Consider the following 20,345-nt stretch of genomic DNA (forward strand, 5'->3'; position numbering starts at 1 on the left):
AAATAGGTTTAAGTCAACAAGGGTGAACAAAGGTGGTGCATGAAAGGATGCCTTGGTGGTAGCTACGAACTTATAGATAGGACTAAAAAAATTCCAAGGATCATTTTCATAACATCTACTCCGTAATATAACAGGAATGTCATGCACCAATTAATATGAATCATACGAGTAGTTAATTCAAATATATCTTTGATGCGTGTGTTACTCCCTCAAGCTTGTAATCCTTTTAAAGTGAGGGGCATTAGCTGACAATATTATTTAGAGTTTTCTCTGAAGTTGTTGTGTGTAACAAATATGACATAACATAACCTCTATTTATGAGATGTATTAGGTTACTTGAAGAGCAATTTCCTAATTATAAAATAACTCCTTTTGATTTGGTAGGCCACTGTAAAGTCTGTAACCCTTTACGGTTATACTGTACTTTTATCCAATTCAAATTGATTTGTTACACCTATTTCTAGGTGCATGAATGTGCACTTAAGAATATGCCGTGATGTTATATATACGATCTAATTATAAATCACACTAAGCCCAATTTAATTAGCCCACATAACATACTAGTAATTGATTTCTAGCATAGTAATACGACTCCTAAATAATAAATTATATCGAATTATTTATTAAAAATCAAAAAATAATTGAATATATTATCTCCTTAATAAAGGTCAAAGATCAAGGAGCAAGGAGGCGGTGCAAGGTTAAGGAGCGAGCAAAGAGGTATGAAAAAGCAAAAAAACTTGCGTGGACCTGGTCCACAATAATGTTATTGTGGACCCAAGATTTATACACACGCAACTGACATATTAATGAACATAGTAACCTTTAATTTTTACATAGTAACCCTATTTTTAACATAGTAACCTTTATTAAAACTAGTTTAACGTTTAATATTATTGTGAACTTAAAGTATAACGTTATAACCCTAATTTTAACATAGTGACTTTTATTATTCATATTAACCGGCATATAAAATATTTTATTAAAAAAATTAACCTCTTATAGCCTATATATAACCAAAATGAATTTTATTTCAACATAGAGACCTTTTTTCTATTATAGTGACTCTTTTTTTTAACTAATAAAACAACCATAGTTTTCCTGATGTTAGTGGTCCACAATGAGTTAATGTGAACCAGGTCCATTTAAGAATTTGTAATGAAAAAGAGGGTTAAAAGGGGTGAGATTGTGAGAATGGAAAGGTTTTTTTAAAAAAATGGAAAGGTTTATATTCTTATTTTCAAAACAAAAAACATACATTCAAAACAAAAAACATACATCCTTCAAAATAATTTCTTTTTTCTTATTAATACTCTTTAATTTAGGCTTAGAGAGTGAAACTAATTTAAGGGCAGCTTGATATAGATTTAGTACGGAGTACTAGTTTTGTACATTGTCAATCTCAAAATACTTTGTCCCTATTTGATAGTCATTTATTCCATTTTTGGTATCCCAAAATGTTCGTACATTTGCTTTTTTTAAGTATTAATATTAATTTTTTTTACCAAAATTCTCTCTAATTTGCAAAAATATTTGTGCAAAATAAAATTTCCCAGGTAAATTTTGCTTTCCTATATACTTTAATTACTTTCTCTCTATGTTTTTTTGCATATCCAATGTAAATTTACTTTTTCAATGTACTTTTGCTACTTCTTATTCATGTTTATTAATTTTTCCGAAAATTACCCAAAAGTGACTATCAAATAGGAACGGAGGGAGTAAAAGAAAACAAAGCACATTCGAAATTTTGTACTGAAATAAACAATTTCCGCGTTTAGTACAAAATAAAGCGGAAACGTATCAACCAAAATTTATGAGTGTTCAGGTAAAGTTAGTTGTTGTAGTAACTATTCCTTCCGTTTCGCATTAGTTGCAACACTTTTCATTTATAGTCGTTTCATATTAGTTGCAACACTACTATATTTGGAAATGACCCACATTTATTTTATAACTAGCCTGGCCTTTTGGCTCGTTCGATGCACGGGTTCTTATCTAGGTTATTTCATATGTAGGTATGTTTTTCAATAGTTGAAACTTTTGATATGAAATATGAAGTAATTGTTTCGTTATTAAAACTTAAAAGGAAAAAAAAGAATGAGGGTAGAACTGTGGAAAAAGATAAAGGAATTTAGATACATATATATACATAAAGATTGCAGGGTATGAAATGACATATTGGTTTAAGTTATATTTTAAGTTTATTAGTTGAAAAGACAATTTTTATATAATTCAATTCATGTGTATATGTGATCGTTGTATATCAATTGGTTCAACTTTATTTTATTATGATGGAAATGAAACACTTCATTTTCTTAATTGAATTTGCAAGTTATAGAATGTATAAAGACTTAGACAAAAAGATCAAAAGGGGTGACATGTGTCATATGTAGTAGTGAGTAACTTGTGATGACATGTGTCATGGAAAATTATGGTTTGTGTTTTTAAATACTAAGTATAGATATAGATTTCTATCTCCCACTAACCCCACTTTCACAAATATTTTATTATTTCTCTTTCCAACCAACCCTACTAATACTACCTTTTTAATTATTTTTATCTCTTACTAACAATACTTTATATTATAAGGCTAGAAACTTAGTTTATAATTTTCTTAAACTATGAGTCAAACCTACTGCTACAACTAATGCTTTTTTCTACCGTCTTTTAAACTTTTGTCTATAGTTATACTTTTCACTTTTATTAATGTAATTATTCACTTTCTTTTCTTATTTTTTAAATACCATGAAAAAACATAAACAAGAACTATATTATGGGATGGAGTGAGTATTTATTAACAAGTAGATGTTAGAGATAACATTTACTCCATATTGTACTTTTTTTAAAGGGATTTAGGCATGTTTCCTTTAGCTTAACTTCAGTTTAGTTCATAATTTCTTTCTCTCATGAACAATTCATTTCAGCTCTATTCACACCAATTCAGTTCAATTCAGCCCAGTTTAGTAAATCAAAAGGGACTTTTACTTCATATTCTATAATTCGTCCAAAACCTTCAATAAATTTCTATTGTATATAGAAAGTTGTACGCCATGACATGAGTATAATTGTGTACACTTGTATAATGAGAAAAAAATAGCAGCAAGTTTGTGGGGTAATTGATGGGATAAGAATTTACAATTTTTCATGTCCATTTCCTACCAATCGAACAAGGCCTTAGTTGTTGTTGTCATTTTTTTTGTTTTAATTTTGAATAGTTGTACTCCCTCCATCCCAAAAAGAACGACCTATTTGGTCAAATTTTTGTTCCAAACAAATGACCCATTTGTTTTTTCCAACATCTATTAAATTCACAAAATTATCAATATAGCCTCAAATATTTTTGTCATCTAGCTCCTTCTTCCAATTCTACCCTTCTATTTTTTCAGATATTTGTGTTATCTCATTTCTAAATTTTTACACTTTTTTCCTCTCTCCTCCCACAATTAATATTTTTTACCCCTCTTTCTATCTCTTCATTTTTTCTCCCTCTTATGCATTTATTGCAAATTATTGCCTACTTATGTTTTCCAATGCATTTGTACTTCCAAATAAGTTTCTTAATACCCGTGTAAACCTCCTAAATGGGTCGTTCTTTTTGGAACGGAGGGAGTACTCCATAGTAACTAGTTGGTGAGTGTAGATACTACAATATTTATTAACAACTTAACAAGTACTTGCTCTATTCTTTTTTACTAGACTTATTTTATCACGCTTGTCAATATAAAACTTTAAAAATTAATGACTTTAATTCTACTTAAATAAAAATTATAAAAATTATATTTTACTTCGTATAATTGTATTTATTGAGACGAATTTAAAAAGATCTTAAAAAATGTGTTTTTCCTTACATATTATTTACAACATACGGTCAACAAAAGAATGATGAAATGATAAATAGTACTACCTCCGTTACACATTATTTGCAACGATTTGACATAAAGTAGAGAAGAAAAATGTCTAATCGTTGCAAATAATGTATAATGGAGGTAGTATAAAAGTTAAAACGGGTCAAATAAAAAAGAATGGAGAAAGTAGGTGTTAGAGATAACATTTACTCCATATATATATATTGTTTTTCATCCAAAACCTTTGAATAAATTTCTACGAGTTTATAGAAAGCTGTATGAGCCATGACATACTAAGTACGAACTTGTTACAATTTACAATTATACCAGCAGCAAGTTTGTGGGATAATTGATGGGATAAGAATTTACCATTTCTCATTTGTACGGAGTATCATTGTATGGGATTATAAATTTGTACTTCTTCCAAGTTCCAAGCTTCCATCTCTTAAAATTCTCCATTATATTTTTTGGGGTGAAAAAAAATAAAAAAAATAAAAAACCTCTGGACTTCTGGCTAATTTATATTTCCTCCGGCTTTAAAATTCGACCCTTTTAGCCCAATTTTAGTCAAAAAATGAACCCATTTGCATTAAAATACCCACTAATTTACAACAATATTTGTGCAAAATTAGCTCTAAATGTTTGTTCCATTTCATATTTTCATAATAATTAAGATACATAAAAAGGCTTTTATACCCTTATTTTTTTTGTCCTTATTAAGTCCTCTTCCTATTTTACCCAAACATTTGTCATAAAAATTGTGCCAACTTTTGACTAATTTAATGTTTTACACTCTTGAATCTCTCAATTTTTTTTTTAATTGAAAATATATATTTTCCATGTACTTTAATTAATTTTTTAATTGAAAATGTCTCTTTCTAGGTACTTTAATTACTTTTTTTTACTTGGAAATATCTCTTTCTCATGAGCTTTAAATATTTTTTTAATTGAAAATGTCTCTTTCCCTTGTATTTTTATTACTTTTATTGGTTGAGAATTTCACTTTTCTATATACTTTCATTACTTCACATTTTTCATCCCGTGATTTTCCTTGAAAATTGACAAACAAAACTTTGTATATTCATCTGGCTTATGTCTTGTGTAGATTACTGCTTCTACACTATCACTTGTTATAATCCCATTCATTTTACTGCCTCTGTTACATATTATTTACAACGATTTGACATAAAGTAGAAAAGGAAAATGTGTAATCGTTGCAAATAATATGTATCGGAGGTAGTATATCGTTGTATACTTGTATATATGCATTTTCTTTTTACAATTGTAAGCTTGTTTAAAGCAATTACTATTATAAATGAAATGTTAATACTCAAGCTTTCTCCAAACATATAAAACATCATCCTTGACTTCTTTATCTAGCTCAGATACCAACTGCCTATAGCTTGGCTTTGTCTCATGTGTCTTTCTATCCAGAACATCCAAGCAATTGCAAAGAGGCATAGCTCCACGCTCAACTCTGCTATAAATACATCATTGAAAAATTTACTTTAATGAATATATAGCCAATTTGTTCAATTAATTAGAATAAGCAGGTTTTTGATGCTTGTCTCTTGTTTATCCTAATAAACATATGTTTCCTTGATTTGCTGAAAATATCTGGACGTATGAAGTTTCAATTCTGTGATTTTTCTTTGTGATTAGAATATCATACCTCTTCATTTGCTCTAGCAAACTCACCTTAGCTCTCCTTTTTTCCCGTTCACCTGGCCTAAAATCTTCTATTCTAGTAATCAATAATTCAGTAGTATCTTTTTCTAATACTACCTCCGGTCTAAATTACTCGCAACTTTGAAATATTTTATATAAGTTGCGAGTAATTTGAACCAAAGGTAGTATAATTTTTTTTAAGCCTATGGCTATCTAAGTCACTGAGTGCACACCCAAACATTCTTTTTTGAATAGATGTTATCCAATCTCTTATTACGAGTGAGGAGAAGAAACTTCGAGCAATTGCGTATGTATGTGCATTCAAGGTGGAAGATGCTTTCCCACCGGTTCTTATACTGAAAGCCCATTTGGATTTCATCCAGAAGAGAATGCAGGAAATGCTCAAGAATGGCAGTGATACAACTCAGGTATTGTTAAATTCCTTCTATTTCTATATTTGTGTTCTTCCTTTATTGCCTCTTTTTATTTGAAAATATTATTCATAACAGAACATTACGTAGAAGTTCTGGAGTTTTATACTTTGTTTGGATAGAAGGAAATAATAAAAAAAAAAATAGAAAAAGAAAGAAACAAACTCTCTTGTTTGGGTAAAGGATTGGGGGAAATATGGGAAAGGAGAGGGAGGGATCCAATTTCCCTCTGTTTAATACGCATAATCCCTTGAAAATTGGAGAGGTTTGGAGGGAAAATGGAGCTCACCTCCCCCTCCCTTTTGATTTCCTTTCCCTTCCTCCCCTTCTTATTTGCTATCCAAACAAACAATTAAGGTTTCATTATGCTTTATCTTATACTCGTAACTCCTAGAAGGAACACAAGCCATTGTTTATCTCGTTGTTGTGTTGTGTACTTTGTATATGTATTTATCTTGAACCAAAGGTAATGAAATAATAGTTTGAGGCGATGTCGAATGGGATATGCTCTGAGGTCCCAGGTGGTCAAATTTCAGTTGTTCAGTTAAGCTGTTCAGCTTCTAATTTCCCTCTCTCATAAGTTCAGCTCCAATATGTTCAGTTCAATAAATGTAAAAGGCCCTATAGCTCAAAGAATACTAGACTCCTACTGGTAAAACTTACCTAAAGAAATGTAATTAATTGTGGTCTGGTGGGTAACTTAACACAATAAGCTTCCTAGTTCCTACAAGTAAAGCTTACCTAAATTCTGTAAATGTAATAAATTCGTCATAAACAAAAACCCAAAAAAATTTACTTCCTCCGTTTTCTTTTAGATGCAACACACCCTTTAGTGCGGTAATTAAGAAAAGTGGGGTTTACATAATATAATAAACTTTAAAATAGGATGAGTGGTTGTTAGGAGTGTATTTTAGTAGGCCATCATGTGCTTTAATTTAAATAAGGGAAATAGAATAGTTTTTTCTAAAGTAACTTTCCTTTTATAGTGTGTTGATAGTATTGTGACATTTTATTTTTAGGGAAGTGTTACAAGTGAAAGAAAACAGAGAAAGTAATTAATTCACTGCCCATAACAGGAAACTTTGAGACTAAGGACCAGGACCTCTTGCTTTTTCCTTGTTAGTTTTCAAGGAAAATTTAAAACAAAGAAATAAAGAGAGAGCTACAAAGTGTAAACCTAAGAGTCCTTAGAACGACTTTTATGAGGAAAATGGAGGGTAATATATAATAGAAATAAGCTTCTAATTTAGAGACGGAAAGAGTACACATATTTTTCGATACAAAATTAAATCTCTTAGCTAGGGCACTTTACTGTCTTCTTATTCTTTAATTTCATAGTGATCTTCATTCATTCCCATCAGATAGGGTCGTTCCAAAAGGAGAAATAAGACTCTCTGCATATCCCCAAGCCCCTCCAATAAAATTTTGAGCGTGAATAGATCGAATACCAGTACTTTCTTCTTCTTGATCCAGAGCTACATGACTAGGATCGTGCAGCATAAGCAGATTGAGGGTGTTTTCAAGCACTAAATAATTACCTGTCTCAAATAACCAAAGGAACTCCACATTCCCAAGATTAAAAGACGATACCTTTACCCAAGATTTCCAATCATGTTGATGTTTCAACATCCAAACATCAGTACAGTAACGCAACTGGAATTGTCACCCTTCATGTACTTGTAACAGCACATCGACAAACACCCATTCAACCGAAATACTCTAACATCCTCAGCATACCCAACAAGCAAATTCATTAATGGGAACTTTTTCATTTCCCCATTAACTAAATTCAACCCAGCTATGTGAGCTTCCTCGCCCCCCAAAAGGGAAAGTTTGACTGGAGTCCAATATAGAGTATCATCAACCACTACCCCTCGGTCCCCGTCAGAACCAATCCTGAAGCCGTAATTCTCATTGCTCGCATCAATGCTAGGCATCTCTATCCATTTCCTGTAATCATCAATGGAAGATACATAACCGAATACCATACCTGTAATTTCATCGGGAAGGTTACAATGAATAAGATCAAAATCAGGAAAAGAAACATCATGACATTGATTTGTTGATGGATTCCATATATACAAGGTATAATCTACTCCAAACAAGCCAACTAGCCCATTGGAAGAACCGATGACATAAGATTCTAGACCCCGTTGAGAAGGATAATATGAGATGAGATTGGAATCTTTGAAATTGTTGCATTCATCAAAAGATAAAACACTGGATCCTTCATAAAGATAGAGGCCATGAATTAGGAGAGCTTGAAGGCGGGATGAGGAGAATTTAAGGTGGGTTTGTACGAATTTGTGACTTGAAATAGTGGAAAGCCATAATTTGGAAACGGATTTGAAGCGAAGTAAGGATTTAACAGGGAGTTTTGGGAGGATTTTTTCGAAAATCAGATGGTCGGGAAGAGTATTGTTCATTTTGGCAAGCGTGTTCAAGCGATGGAAGCTTTTTATTTATAAAGGGTTATTCAGGCTACTAAACTTGTTAGAATGTAACGAGTCAAAACCGTGCTTATAAAGGGGTAGTACACGCCTACTCGGAAACTGGTAAGACCTTGTAATTTATTGTAGCTTTTTTTTTTTTTTTTTGAGGTGAGAATTTATTATGGCTTTTGGAGTGACCTAAGGAGATAGAAAATCAAGAATAAAATTTAATTTACCCACTACTTTTTTCATAAAATTTGTTATATACACCTGAATGTACCCTACATCAAACTAACCCAAGGTTAATATTTACTCATCATTTGACGATGAAATGTAAAATAATCATTCAATTGAGAACAAAATATTCATGGGTGTATAATACACCCGAATATATATAACACTGTCTACTTTTTTCGTATTTTATTATTTGTCCCCTTTTTTTTTACAGAGCCAACTCAACAAAAATAATGGAGTCTAATAATCAAGCACAATTTTAAGTAACCCTTAATTTCAAGTAACCCATAACTTCAAGTAGTAACTCTTAGGGGGCGTTTGGTATCAACTTAGTAAAGGTAACGGAATGGAAACAAATTAAGAAGAGAAAGGGTAATATATAGTGTTACCCTTACTAGTTGTTTGGTATTACTAAGGAAACATAAACGATTACAACCAATCCGTTTCTTCTTATTTGGCATAGATAACTTGAAAACAAATTTCTATCCATTTATTTTTTTGTTGTCTTTGCTAACTTTTGCTACACATTATGCAATATAGAATACCACTAATTCAAACAAAAACGTGATGGTTGCTTAATTCAAACTTAAGCATAAATACTACAGCCAGAAATCCCCAACAAAAGGGAAATAGCTTATATTAATCAACAACGATTTTTTTAAATAGAAATCTATAATTCAAAACCTTAATCAGAAAAATTAATTAATGTTATCAAATGAGTTCACGTATACTTCATAATTCACCCCACCCAATTTTCCCTGAAATTAGCGAATAATAACTTAATTAAACTGAAAATAATAAAAATCAGAATAATACAACCACATATCAATCAATATATACCATCAAATTGGGGGAAAACACAAAAATAGCCAACAATTACATGCAATAATAGCATGTCTAAGTTGAGAATTCTGTAAATTCGTTGTAGAATTCTGTAAATTTTAGGTGGAAAACTGAAAATTACAAGAATTTATCATACTTGAGATTGTAGAATTCTGTAAATTTTAGGTAGAAAACTGAAAATTTTGGAGTGAAATCAGGAGAATTGCAGTTTTCTTAGGAGAATTTTCAGAAAAATTATCGAAGTTGAGAATTTTCACTAGAAGGGTTGAACAAGAGGAGAGAGAAAAGTTGTTTCCCTTTATTTTACTTTGGAAATGTTATTTGTTTCTCCTTATTTTACTCTAGAAACAAAGTAATGGAAACGGTTAGGGCCATGAAACGGTTTTTGTTTCTTTAGCCATTAAACAAACACATTGTAAGGGAAACAGTAACCGATTCCGTTTCCAACTCTACCAAAAATCCATACCAAACACCCCCTTAATTTCAACTTTTTAAGTAATTCATATCATAAGTAACTTCTAAGTCCTAATTTCAAGTAATTCCTATTTAAAGTAACCCCTAATTTCAAATAACCCAAAATTTCAAGTAACCCCTAATTTTAAGTAACCCACTTTATTACTTACCCAAAATAAAAGACAAAAACAGGTAACCCATATTATAATTAACTTCTAATTTTAAGAAACTCCAACTCCAACCCTACCAAAAACCCAGAAACCCAACAAAATGACAAAGAAATGTGATTCATCTTTTTCTTTTCCAATGGATTTCCTTCGAAGCTGTTTCATTGTCGGCGAAGAAGACAACAAAGACGAACAACCCTAACCCCACCAAACTTGCAAAAAACGACAAAGAAAAGCGACAATTTGGTCTCTAAACTCGAAAATAGGGTTAAGGTTTTATATTGATAAGGAGGATTTAGAGGAGAGAAGGTGTAACACCCCGACCCCAAACAAATTAGGGAGGACCCTATTATGACAAAATGCGCATCAAGGACCAACAATTGTCCCGACAGATCAACACAAGTCCTTCCATCTTGTCCTTACTCATGCGTACCATGAGAAAACTTCCCAAGAGGTCACCCATCCCAAATTCCCAAGATTACTCTCAACCAAGCATGCTTAACTGTATAGTATCTTAGCATATGAGCTCCTTAAAAGGAAGATGCGTCTGGTTGATATAAGTAGTATATTAAATCTTTTTAAAGCAATCATAAGGGGTATTACAGAAGGAGTTGCAGAGAAAAGAAAGTGATGAGTGAGAATGATGATGATGATTGGGGAAGATGAAGAAGAAGAGTGAATATGTTTGTTGCCATTGTTGGAAGGTAGGAGAGAGAAAAGCAAGAGAAAGAAGTGTAATATAGTGAGGAGTGAGAAGTGGGAAAAATATGAATACAAAATATTTTCACATAATTGCAAAAATAAAAAAAAGTAGAGGAAAAATAATTTGTTTGCAAGATTCTGAGCTTAATTGGATTAGTGATGATATAATTTTGAAAAGGATGGCTATGGAATTTTATAAGGATATTTTTCAATCCAAATTAAGCAATAGAGGTGGATCAGGCTCTTTTAATCCCATTAATAAATTAACTGACGATCAATACTCCTTTTTGGAATGCTACAAGCCTACTATAGAAGAGGTTAAAGTCAGTTTGTTTAGCATGGAACCCTTAAAATGTCCAGGGCCAGATGGAATACAACCAAGATTCTTTCAAGCCTTTTGGGAGTCTATGGGAACTATTCTTCACAAGTTCTGTGAGGATAGTTTTGTTAATTGTGCTTTTAATCCGGAAATTAACAGGTCTTATATTTCTTTGATTCCAAAGTTTGATAACCCTGTTAATCTTTCTCAGTTTAGGCCTATAGGGCTATGTAATACTATATATAAATTGATTACTAAGCTGATTTCTTCAAAGCTTAAATCTTTTTTGAACCTCTTAATAAGTCCTTTACAGTCCAGTTTTATACAGGGGAGAGGGATAGAAGACAGTGTTATTATTATTAAGGAGATGGCTCATATTTTTAATAAGGCAAAAAAAGGAAAAAATATAATGGCTTTGAAGTTGGACTTAACTAAGGCTTATGATAGTTTAGAATGGAATTTTATAGAGGAGACACTAATTGGTTTTCATTTTCCTCCTAATTTTGTCAAGCTCATCATGTACTGTATTACTACCCCTCAAATTTCAGTTTTGTGGAATGGGGAAATAACTACAGAATTTAGGCCTTCAAGGGGAATAAGACAGAGTGATCCAATGTCATCTTACATTTTTGTTCTTTGCCTTGAACGCTTATCTTTAATGATCGAGGAAAAGGTGAATCAAAGGTTATGGAAGCCTATTAAGGTAACAAATTCAATTCATCTATCCCATATTTTCTATGCTGATGATGTTTTTATGTTTGGGCATGCTTCTAAGTCCAATATAAAAATCATCATGGATGTTTTAAATGATTTTGGGAATGTTTCAGGGCTAAGAGTTAATCAAGCCAAATCTTCAGTGATTTTTCCAAAGAAGATGTGTTATAATATTAGAAAGGATTTAACACATGAATTTCAATATTCTGTTTCTACTTCTTTTGGGAAATATCTTGGGGTGGAAATTAATCCTAATAAGCTAAAAAAAGTGATTATTTTGGCCTGCTTGATAAAACTTTTGATAGAATAAAGGGATGGCAATCTAAGTTACTTAACTTAGCAGGAAGATGCACTCTTGTTAAATCTATTTTATCTTCCTTTCCTGTATATTTGATGCAAACTAGTATGTTGCCTCTCTCAGTTTGTGAGGATATAGAAAGGCATTGTCGAAAGTTCTTATGGAATAAAGTTGACAGAACTAAATACACCTCTAGGCTTGGATGGAATCATGTTACTAAACCAATGGAGATAGGAGGGCTTGGGATTAGAAGATTAAAATTATGGAACGTTGCATTTATGGCAAAGTTAGGATGGACTATGTTAACTAACCCTACAAAGCTTTGGGTTAGGATTTTAAATGAGAAATATTTAAGGCATAGTGCTCTTTTTGATTGTAATGCAAATGCTTCTCAATCACAAATTTGGAAGGATATTTTGAAAGGAAGAGGGTTATTGGCCTCGGGCTTAAGGATAGGTATTGGAAATGGGAAATCAACTTCTCTTTGGTTTCATCATTGGGTGGGTAAAGCTCCCTTATATACTATTATGAATGTTGAAGTTCCTAACTCAAAAGGACATTGGAGTGTGGCCCATATAATCAGAAATGGATGTTGGTATTTGGAAGACATTGAGCATCTTTTACCCTCTTATATTGTTCCTTTGATTAAAGCTACTCCTTTTTCTAAAATACATGACTTGGAGGATTTTATTACTTGGGATCTATTCTATTTTGCAGATGGAAGATAAGAAAAACAAAGGGAAAGCTAAGGTTGGATGTATTTCTAGCCCAAACTGGGAAGCTCCTAAGGAGGGTTACATAAAAATCAATACTGATGGAGCATGGATGAATTCTGCAGTCTCTTCGGGTGGTGGTGTTTTGAGGCGTTCTGATGGAACTTGGTATGTGGGATTTTCGTGTAAGTACTCAGCAGTTTCCCCTCTTGCAGCAGAGTTATATGCCTTGAACGATGGCCTATCAATTGCGGTTGATTTAAGGATAAAGAAAGTTGAAATCGAAACTGATGCTGAGTCTTTAAGAACCATGCTTCTTACAACAGGTGCCAATCCTCACCATGAACTGGCAGCTGTTGTGTGTGATGTAGTTGCAGTCCTTAGCCGTTTCGAGGTTGCAATTATTTCACATGTTCCACGTGAGAAGAATGTTTTGGCTCACAAGCTTGCGGCTTTTGGCAAAGAAATGGCAGTGGGATACAAAACTCACTACCTAGTTTCAGATTGTGTTCGTGCAATTTATGAAGCTGATTTGGCTCATGTTAACGCTGCTGCAAATGATGTTGCTACTGCTTCTTCACAGTTCACAGCTCCTATGTCTATATAATCCTATGTTTAGCTTGGTTATGGATGAACTTTTCTTTTGGGGTTGTGTTATGTTAAGATCTATATGGTGGTTATGTATAGCGGTATCCTAATTTTAGCCTATAGTTTAGGCATTCTTTTGGTAGGCATCAATTTTCATTGTATAAATTATTTGGTGCTTGATGTAATTAAACCTAAGGCTTTAGCCTATTAATATAATTATCTCCAGTTTATGAAAAAAAAAGAGAAGTGGGAAAACAAAAATAAAATAATATAAAAAGTGGCAGGCTGGTGACCACATATGAAAATTTGCTATTTTTAAAAATAAATTTTTTAATAATATTTAACTCTACTATTTTTCTTTCCATTAATGATCTCATCATATCATATTTTAATATTTCCTTTTTTTTTTTGAATTTATTCTATTCTTAAATCAACATCACTTCTATAATAAAACACTAAGGATAATGTTATATGTAACCCTTAAAGCTGCATTTAAACATTTAATATATTTTCTTTTTATTATCAATAATTCACGAGTAAATCGGTGTAATAAATGTTTATTTATTGTTAATTCTTTTCATTTTTAGCTTATTATATGCAACCCTTAGGGTTTTTAAGCGACTCTTTAAATAACCCTCTATTCGGTTATAATTTGTTAAATACACTCGGGTGTACCGTACACTGGATAATTTTCCCATTAAGGGCCTGTTCTCTTACGCTGAAATTCAGTTCAGTTCAGCTCAGTTCAGTTCAGTTCAGCTCAGCTCAGTTCAATTCAGTTCAACTCCTAATTTCCTTCTCTTATAAAATATTCAGTTCAGTTCAGCTCAGCTCAGTTCAGTTCAATTCAGTTCAGCTCAACTCAATTCAGTTTAGTTCAGTTCAATTCAGCTGAGTTCAGTCAATGAGAACATACCCTAATTGTTGCTCATTAATTGTTGCTCATTTAATAAATGAGCAATTTTTTTTTTGTCATTTATAAAATAAGTAAAATTTAATGAGTAAATAATACAAGTGTACAAAATAGACTCTCCTATTTGGTGAATAGCTTTACTCGCTTGGGATGGTTTTAGTCCAATGCCCAATACTTATGGAGTCATTAGTAATTGTTCTTTCCCTAACCCCATTGATTTAACATTTTAACTAGTAGTAATAAAAGAAAAGGCTCGTAGTATTGTATTCCCTCTATCCTTTAATACAATGCCTCTTTTGAGCATTTATTCCTCACATAATAAAGAGAAAGAGACATTGTATTAAGAGACGGAGGGAATACTATTTAATGGAAACATATTCTAATTTGCCCTATACTTCGTAAATGTAGGATAAAAAAATCGTAATTTGCTAATGCACGGGACCTAACCTAGTATAAAAGACTTTTATACGGAGTACTCTTTTTTTATTATTATTTTGGTCCTTATTAACTTCTCTTTCTATTTTACCCTTACATTTGTCATAAAAATTGTGCCAACTTTTGACTAATTTAATGTTTTACATATCTTGAATATCTCAACTTCTCTTTCCCATGTAATTTAATTATTTTTTAAATTAAAAATGTCTCTTTTCCATGCACTTTTAATCTTTTAGTACTCCTTATTTTATTGGTTGAAAATTTTACTTTTCCATATACTTTAATTAGAGGTGATCAACGACTCGACCCAATCCGGCCCGAAAATAGGGCGAGTTCGATCAAGCCAAAAAGCAACTTTTTAGTAAAAAGCCCGAACTCGGTCTGGACAGAGCTTGAAAAGCTCGTTTTGACTCGACAAGCCCACAATTTTTAGGCTGGTTTGGGCATTACATTTGATATTAAGGCTCGGCCCGAACTTATGATCACCTCTAACTTTTATTAATTCATATTCTTCACCTTAATTTATGTGATTTTCTTTCAAAAGTGTCAAATAAAAGGGAATGGAGGGAGTACTTAATTCTCAAATTTCAACCCATACCAAATAAGAAAATCATTATTTTTATTCTTATCTCACCTATTAATTCTCAACCTCTTTATTTTTATTTTTATGCCTTACAAAATGCTTCATACTTGAATTGGATTATAAAATTTGTATTCATTCCATTCCTCGAAAAATGCTCCATTATTTGTCAAATAAATAAATAAATTTCTCCTTTATATGTGTTTGGTCAAATTCAAATAACCTATTTTGAATAGTTGCTAATCTAATCTATAGTAAATATATAAAGAGAAAGGGTATCTTGAGTGATAAATTTCACTATTCCCAAATTACGCTTCTTAATTTTCAAAATTACAAATTAAATATTAATTTTTTTAATAAAATACAAATAACTACCTTATCTCAACTATTTTTTTTTAAAAAAAAAAAAAAAACTATCAACCTGAATTTAAATTTAATAAAAAAAAAAAAAAACCCTACCATCCTACCCTAATAAAAACTACTCCATAACTTCATAACTTTTTTTCATATATTTTAACTATATATATATATATATATATATATATATATATATATATATTTCAATAGTTTCTAATTTACGCCATCAAATATTTACTGTTGTTTGTAAGAATAAAGAGGAGAATATAGCTTAATTAGTTTCTTATATATTTTTCAAAACCAAGTTTTTTATATTGCAAAGTCACACACATTGCGTGTGTTTCTTACCTTGTAGAAATAAATCAATAAATAATATATAGTAATTATTTAAGATCTTGTTGGATCTACTCATTTATAAATCGAAGTTATTTTAGAGCAAACACATCAGTTAACCAATTGTCTTGGTTATAAAGAGAGAGAAAATGATAAAATAATAAAATAACTAGAGAGAGAAAATTACGTGGAATAAAACCAATAACCAGGTTATTTTCATAATCAGTTACAACTTTGGGTTATTGATCAAAATAATACTTACTTTTTGCTTTTGATATGTGTCCTAGGTGACGTGGCAAATGGAGGGTGAGTGGTGGGGTTGAGTAAAATTAGGAGAGAGAATGTATAACCCAAATGTTGTGGTTAAATATTGGGATACATTTGTTATCAAATGGGTATAAGAGTTGTTATAAGTGACGTGAAAGGTAGAAAAAATAATAAAATAAATAATAACTATAATGGTTGTGGACAACCATTGTGTTTTCTCTTATGTTAAACTAGGTTAAGGGTCTGTTCACATTTACTGAACTGATCTGAACTGAACTAATTGGAGTTGAACTGAATTGAGATAAAATGAATATTTTATGAGAGAAGGAAATTAGGAGCTGAACTGAACTGAAATCAAGCTGAAGTGAACAGACCCTAGTAATTTTTAGTACTTAATACTTATCATTAATTTAACTCTATTATTGAATTATAAAAAATTATACTCCGTACCTAATTGCAAAATAGGATGAAAGTTCTGTAATTATAAAAAAAAAAAATTAAAAAATTTATCACACTAAAGAAAACAAAGAGAATAATATATGCAGGACTAATAAAAATAACTATGAATTACGTTTCGAAACTATTACAAACGTTTTCATTAATAGGTACAAGTGCAACATTATTACATTATAAAGTTATAGATAGAAAACTATTATTGCATCTTGTAGGGAATAACTTCAAGCGTTAACCCCTAGCTTGAACCCCACTGTGACCATACACTAAAGTACGGTGGTGTCCAAAAGGGAAGAAGATAGAGCAAAAGAGTCGCCAACAAGTTTTAGGAACTTGTAAACCGTTCACAGGGTGAAGGTTACACCCCTTAACGATCCAAGAGATCGTCAACTCCATAAGGTCTTGAACCAAATAAGGGTTCGGGGATGAAGGTACAAATCCAACCTAAAAGAGATTGAACCTGCTCTAATAATAGGCCTTTACTTTATTCTGATCGTATTCATGTGCGCTTTCTGACTAATATGCAATCAATAAGATTAACCCTAAACCTGTTTATCTATGTTGGTTGAATTTAATGCGCAAATAAATCTATTATTGGCGATCACTTGAATTATAATCATATTAACCCTAACAAGATTATTAATTATCTTATATAAGCGTGATTACAAGTACAAATTCCCTTTAAACATGCATAAAAGGCGTGATCAAGCAATAAAAATATATAATATCAAGCAACATAATAATGATCAAAATAATAAAATTATAATCATAACAATCATAATTAAAAATAATCATCATAACAATAATTATGACAATTATAATCATAAATCATAAAGAATAATCATAATAATAATCAAAACAATAATCATCATAATAACAATCATATTAATAACAATAATAATCATGTTAAAGCATCGCAAGATCCTGGGCATGATACTAACAAGATTAATAACAAACCTTAGCATGTCACTAAACAATAAAGATCAAAACTTTAACCCTAACATGATACTAACAATCATAAATATTAGGAAGAACATAAGAAGCATCATACTTTTAATCATACTTGATATTAAAGTTACCCTAGACGTGATACCAGGAATCATAATAACAATCTAAACATGATTTCTATATCACAACATCAATAAAAACCATTAAAGTACTTACTTTGATGCCTCGTACCTCTTTCTAATAACAAAATACACACGTTAGTAACTTCAAGGAAAATAATAAACAAAACAATTTAATTAAATAATGAAAATAGAGATTTGGGACCAAACCCTCAGAAATTAAACCTTAACTTAGCAGTTAAAACTTTTGATAGAATAAAGGGATGGCAATCTAAGTTACTTAACTTAGCAGGAAGATGCACTCTTGTTAAATCTGTTTTATCTTCCTTTCCTGTATATTTGATGCAAACTAGTATGTTGCCTCTCTCAGTTTGTGAGGATATAGAAAGGCATTGTCGAAAGTTCTTATGGAATAAAGTTGACAGAACTAAATACACCTCTAGGCTTGGATGGAATCATGTTACTAAACCAATGGAGATAGGAGGGCTTGGGATTAGAAGATTAAAATTGTGGAACGTTGCATTTATGGAATAAAGTTATTATACCATTCTTTGTAGAATTTGACTAGCTTCTACCCTTTCACTTGTTATTATACCATGCTTTGAATATACTTAACTATTTGTGTATCTTTTACACCTGTAAGCCTATTTAATAAGCAATTGTAATAATGAAATTTTCTAGCTTTCTCCAAATCTATATCAATCATCCTTGATATCTTGATTTTATTTAGTTCGAAACTGTCTATAGCCTGGCCTAGTTGGTATAAGCAGTTGCCTAGAGGCATTGCGTTGTGTAGAATTGTAGATGTAAAAGACATAGCCCCATGTTTTAACTCTGCCTATATATGTAATTTTATACATCATTGAAAAAATTGCTTTATTGTTTTTTTACTCTTTTTTTTTTTTTTTTTTTTTCAATTGGTTGGAATAAGCAGGTTTATGATGCTTGTCTTGTTTGTTCTAATGAACATATGTTTCCTCTATTTTATTATGTTAGTCTTTTTAATTGCAGCTGATCATTTGTGGCTGTATTAAAATTTAATTCTGTGATTATTCTTCCAAAATTAAAATTCTGTGATTATTCTTCACTGAGTGCATACCAAAATTATTATTTCATTGAATAGGTTTTATCAGATCCCTAATTTCGAGGGAGGAGAAACTTGAAGCAGTTGTATATATATGTGCATTCAAGTTGGAAGATGATTTCCCCCCAGTTCCTCTACTGAAAGGTCATTTGGAGTGTGTGAAGAAGAGAGTGCAGGAAATAGTCCAGACAGGCAGTGACAACGCTGTTGTCTATCCTTTCTTAAATGGATGCTGTCAACATGGAATTAACTGCCCTAAGAACCTTGCTTAAATGCATTTCCAATTTCAAGCTCGAGTCCAGCTTTTCACCTGCTCCTCTGGAATCGCGCATAAAGCAATTAGAGAGGGAGGGAGTTGCTCTTCCTGGCTTTGATCAGTCACATTTGGCGATTGGGAAGAAACGCACTTTGAATTCCATGGAGTCCAGGAATCAAAGAAAGATTTTCAAGGTAAATGTTTGTCGAAGTTCAATCTCAAAGAAACCTATAAATTTACCTGCTACCAATTAGCAAGTTAATAGTTCGGTGCCACGTATTGTGTTTGCTCATTCTTGGGCTATTTTGGACCTTTGAACTACCTTTTACACACTACCATTTTGAGGGAAATACTCATATGAGTGCGGGTATGAAAATCTTCTAGATTTAGACATGTGGCTCTAATTTTGGGATGAATTGTTGAATTAATATGGAACCAGGGCCTGCGATAAGGGATGACAGAAGTAGAGTTGCCTCTTATAGTATAAGTCTTGGAAAGTATAATGAAAAAAAACACCAGGTATGATATTATGGTACAAAGGGAATAATATGCGGAGTTGTAGTTTTCAAAGACATACTATTGAGTTGTAGTATCCAAGTATATAAAGTTTAATACTCCGTAGAAGTGTATTAAAGTTAATTCTTCGCATTTTTATAGAGGCATGAAAAAAATGATTTAATCGATGCAAATAAAAATCTAATTTAGAATTTAACTATTATGGACACATCATACATTAATTTAGCATGGCTGTATGACTCAACTCTAAAAATAAACCAAATCACACCTTAATAGACCCACTCATATATCCAAATTAGGGATGGCAGTGGGTCGGGTTAAATGGGAGACCCGCCCCATCCCCGCCCAAGTGGGGCGGGGATGGAGGAGGTTTGGCGGGTGATGGGGCGGGGATGGGTATAAAATGTGTACCCGCCATGGGGATGGGGTGGGTATGGATTTTAGAGTAGACCCGCCCCATATCCGCTCCATACCCATCTTATACCGACACCATATTTCTTTTAGAAAAATTTAGAATTTATAAAACTTGAAACCCTCTAAGACCCAATAAGCTTGAATAATGAAAGTCCCAATTTTCTTAACCTAATTTGATATAATTGTCAATAATGTGATACAATAGAGCATCATGGCAATAGGTTTGGGATGATTTTGGGGCGGGTATGGATGTGGATATTGTACCC

General features: G+C 31.8%; 1 protein-coding gene across 1 annotated transcript; it reads right to left on the reverse strand.

Annotated features, from left to right (window-relative positions):
- Window positions 1-7,285: 7,285 nt before the first annotated feature.
- On the reverse strand, window positions 7,286-8,367 carry LOC110708906 (F-box protein At1g67130-like). The gene is made up of 2 exons (XM_021887131.1): window positions 7,585-8,367; window positions 7,286-7,531 (listed from the first exon to the last, which is right to left on the reverse strand). Exons 1-2 carry the CDS (start codon window positions 8,365-8,367, stop codon window positions 7,286-7,288), a joined length of 1,029 nt encoding a protein of 342 aa, XP_021742823.1.
- Between the last annotated feature and the right edge of the window lie 11,978 nt (window positions 8,368-20,345).

This window comes from Chenopodium quinoa, unplaced genomic scaffold, assembly GCF_001683475.1.
Source record: "Chenopodium quinoa cultivar QQ74 unplaced genomic scaffold, ASM168347v1, whole genome shotgun sequence".
NCBI classification, from domain to species: domain Eukaryota; kingdom Viridiplantae; phylum Streptophyta; class Magnoliopsida; order Caryophyllales; family Amaranthaceae; genus Chenopodium; species Chenopodium quinoa.

Coding starts and splice junctions, on each gene's coding strand:
- LOC110708906 (XM_021887131.1), bottom strand. CDS start 8,367: ATGAACAATACTCTTCCCGACCATCTGATTTTCGAAAAAATCCTCCCA. Junction 7,532..7,584: donor ACAATTCCAGTTGCGTTACT/GTACTGATGTTT, acceptor TCTTGGGTAAAG/GTATCGTCTTTTAATCTTGG.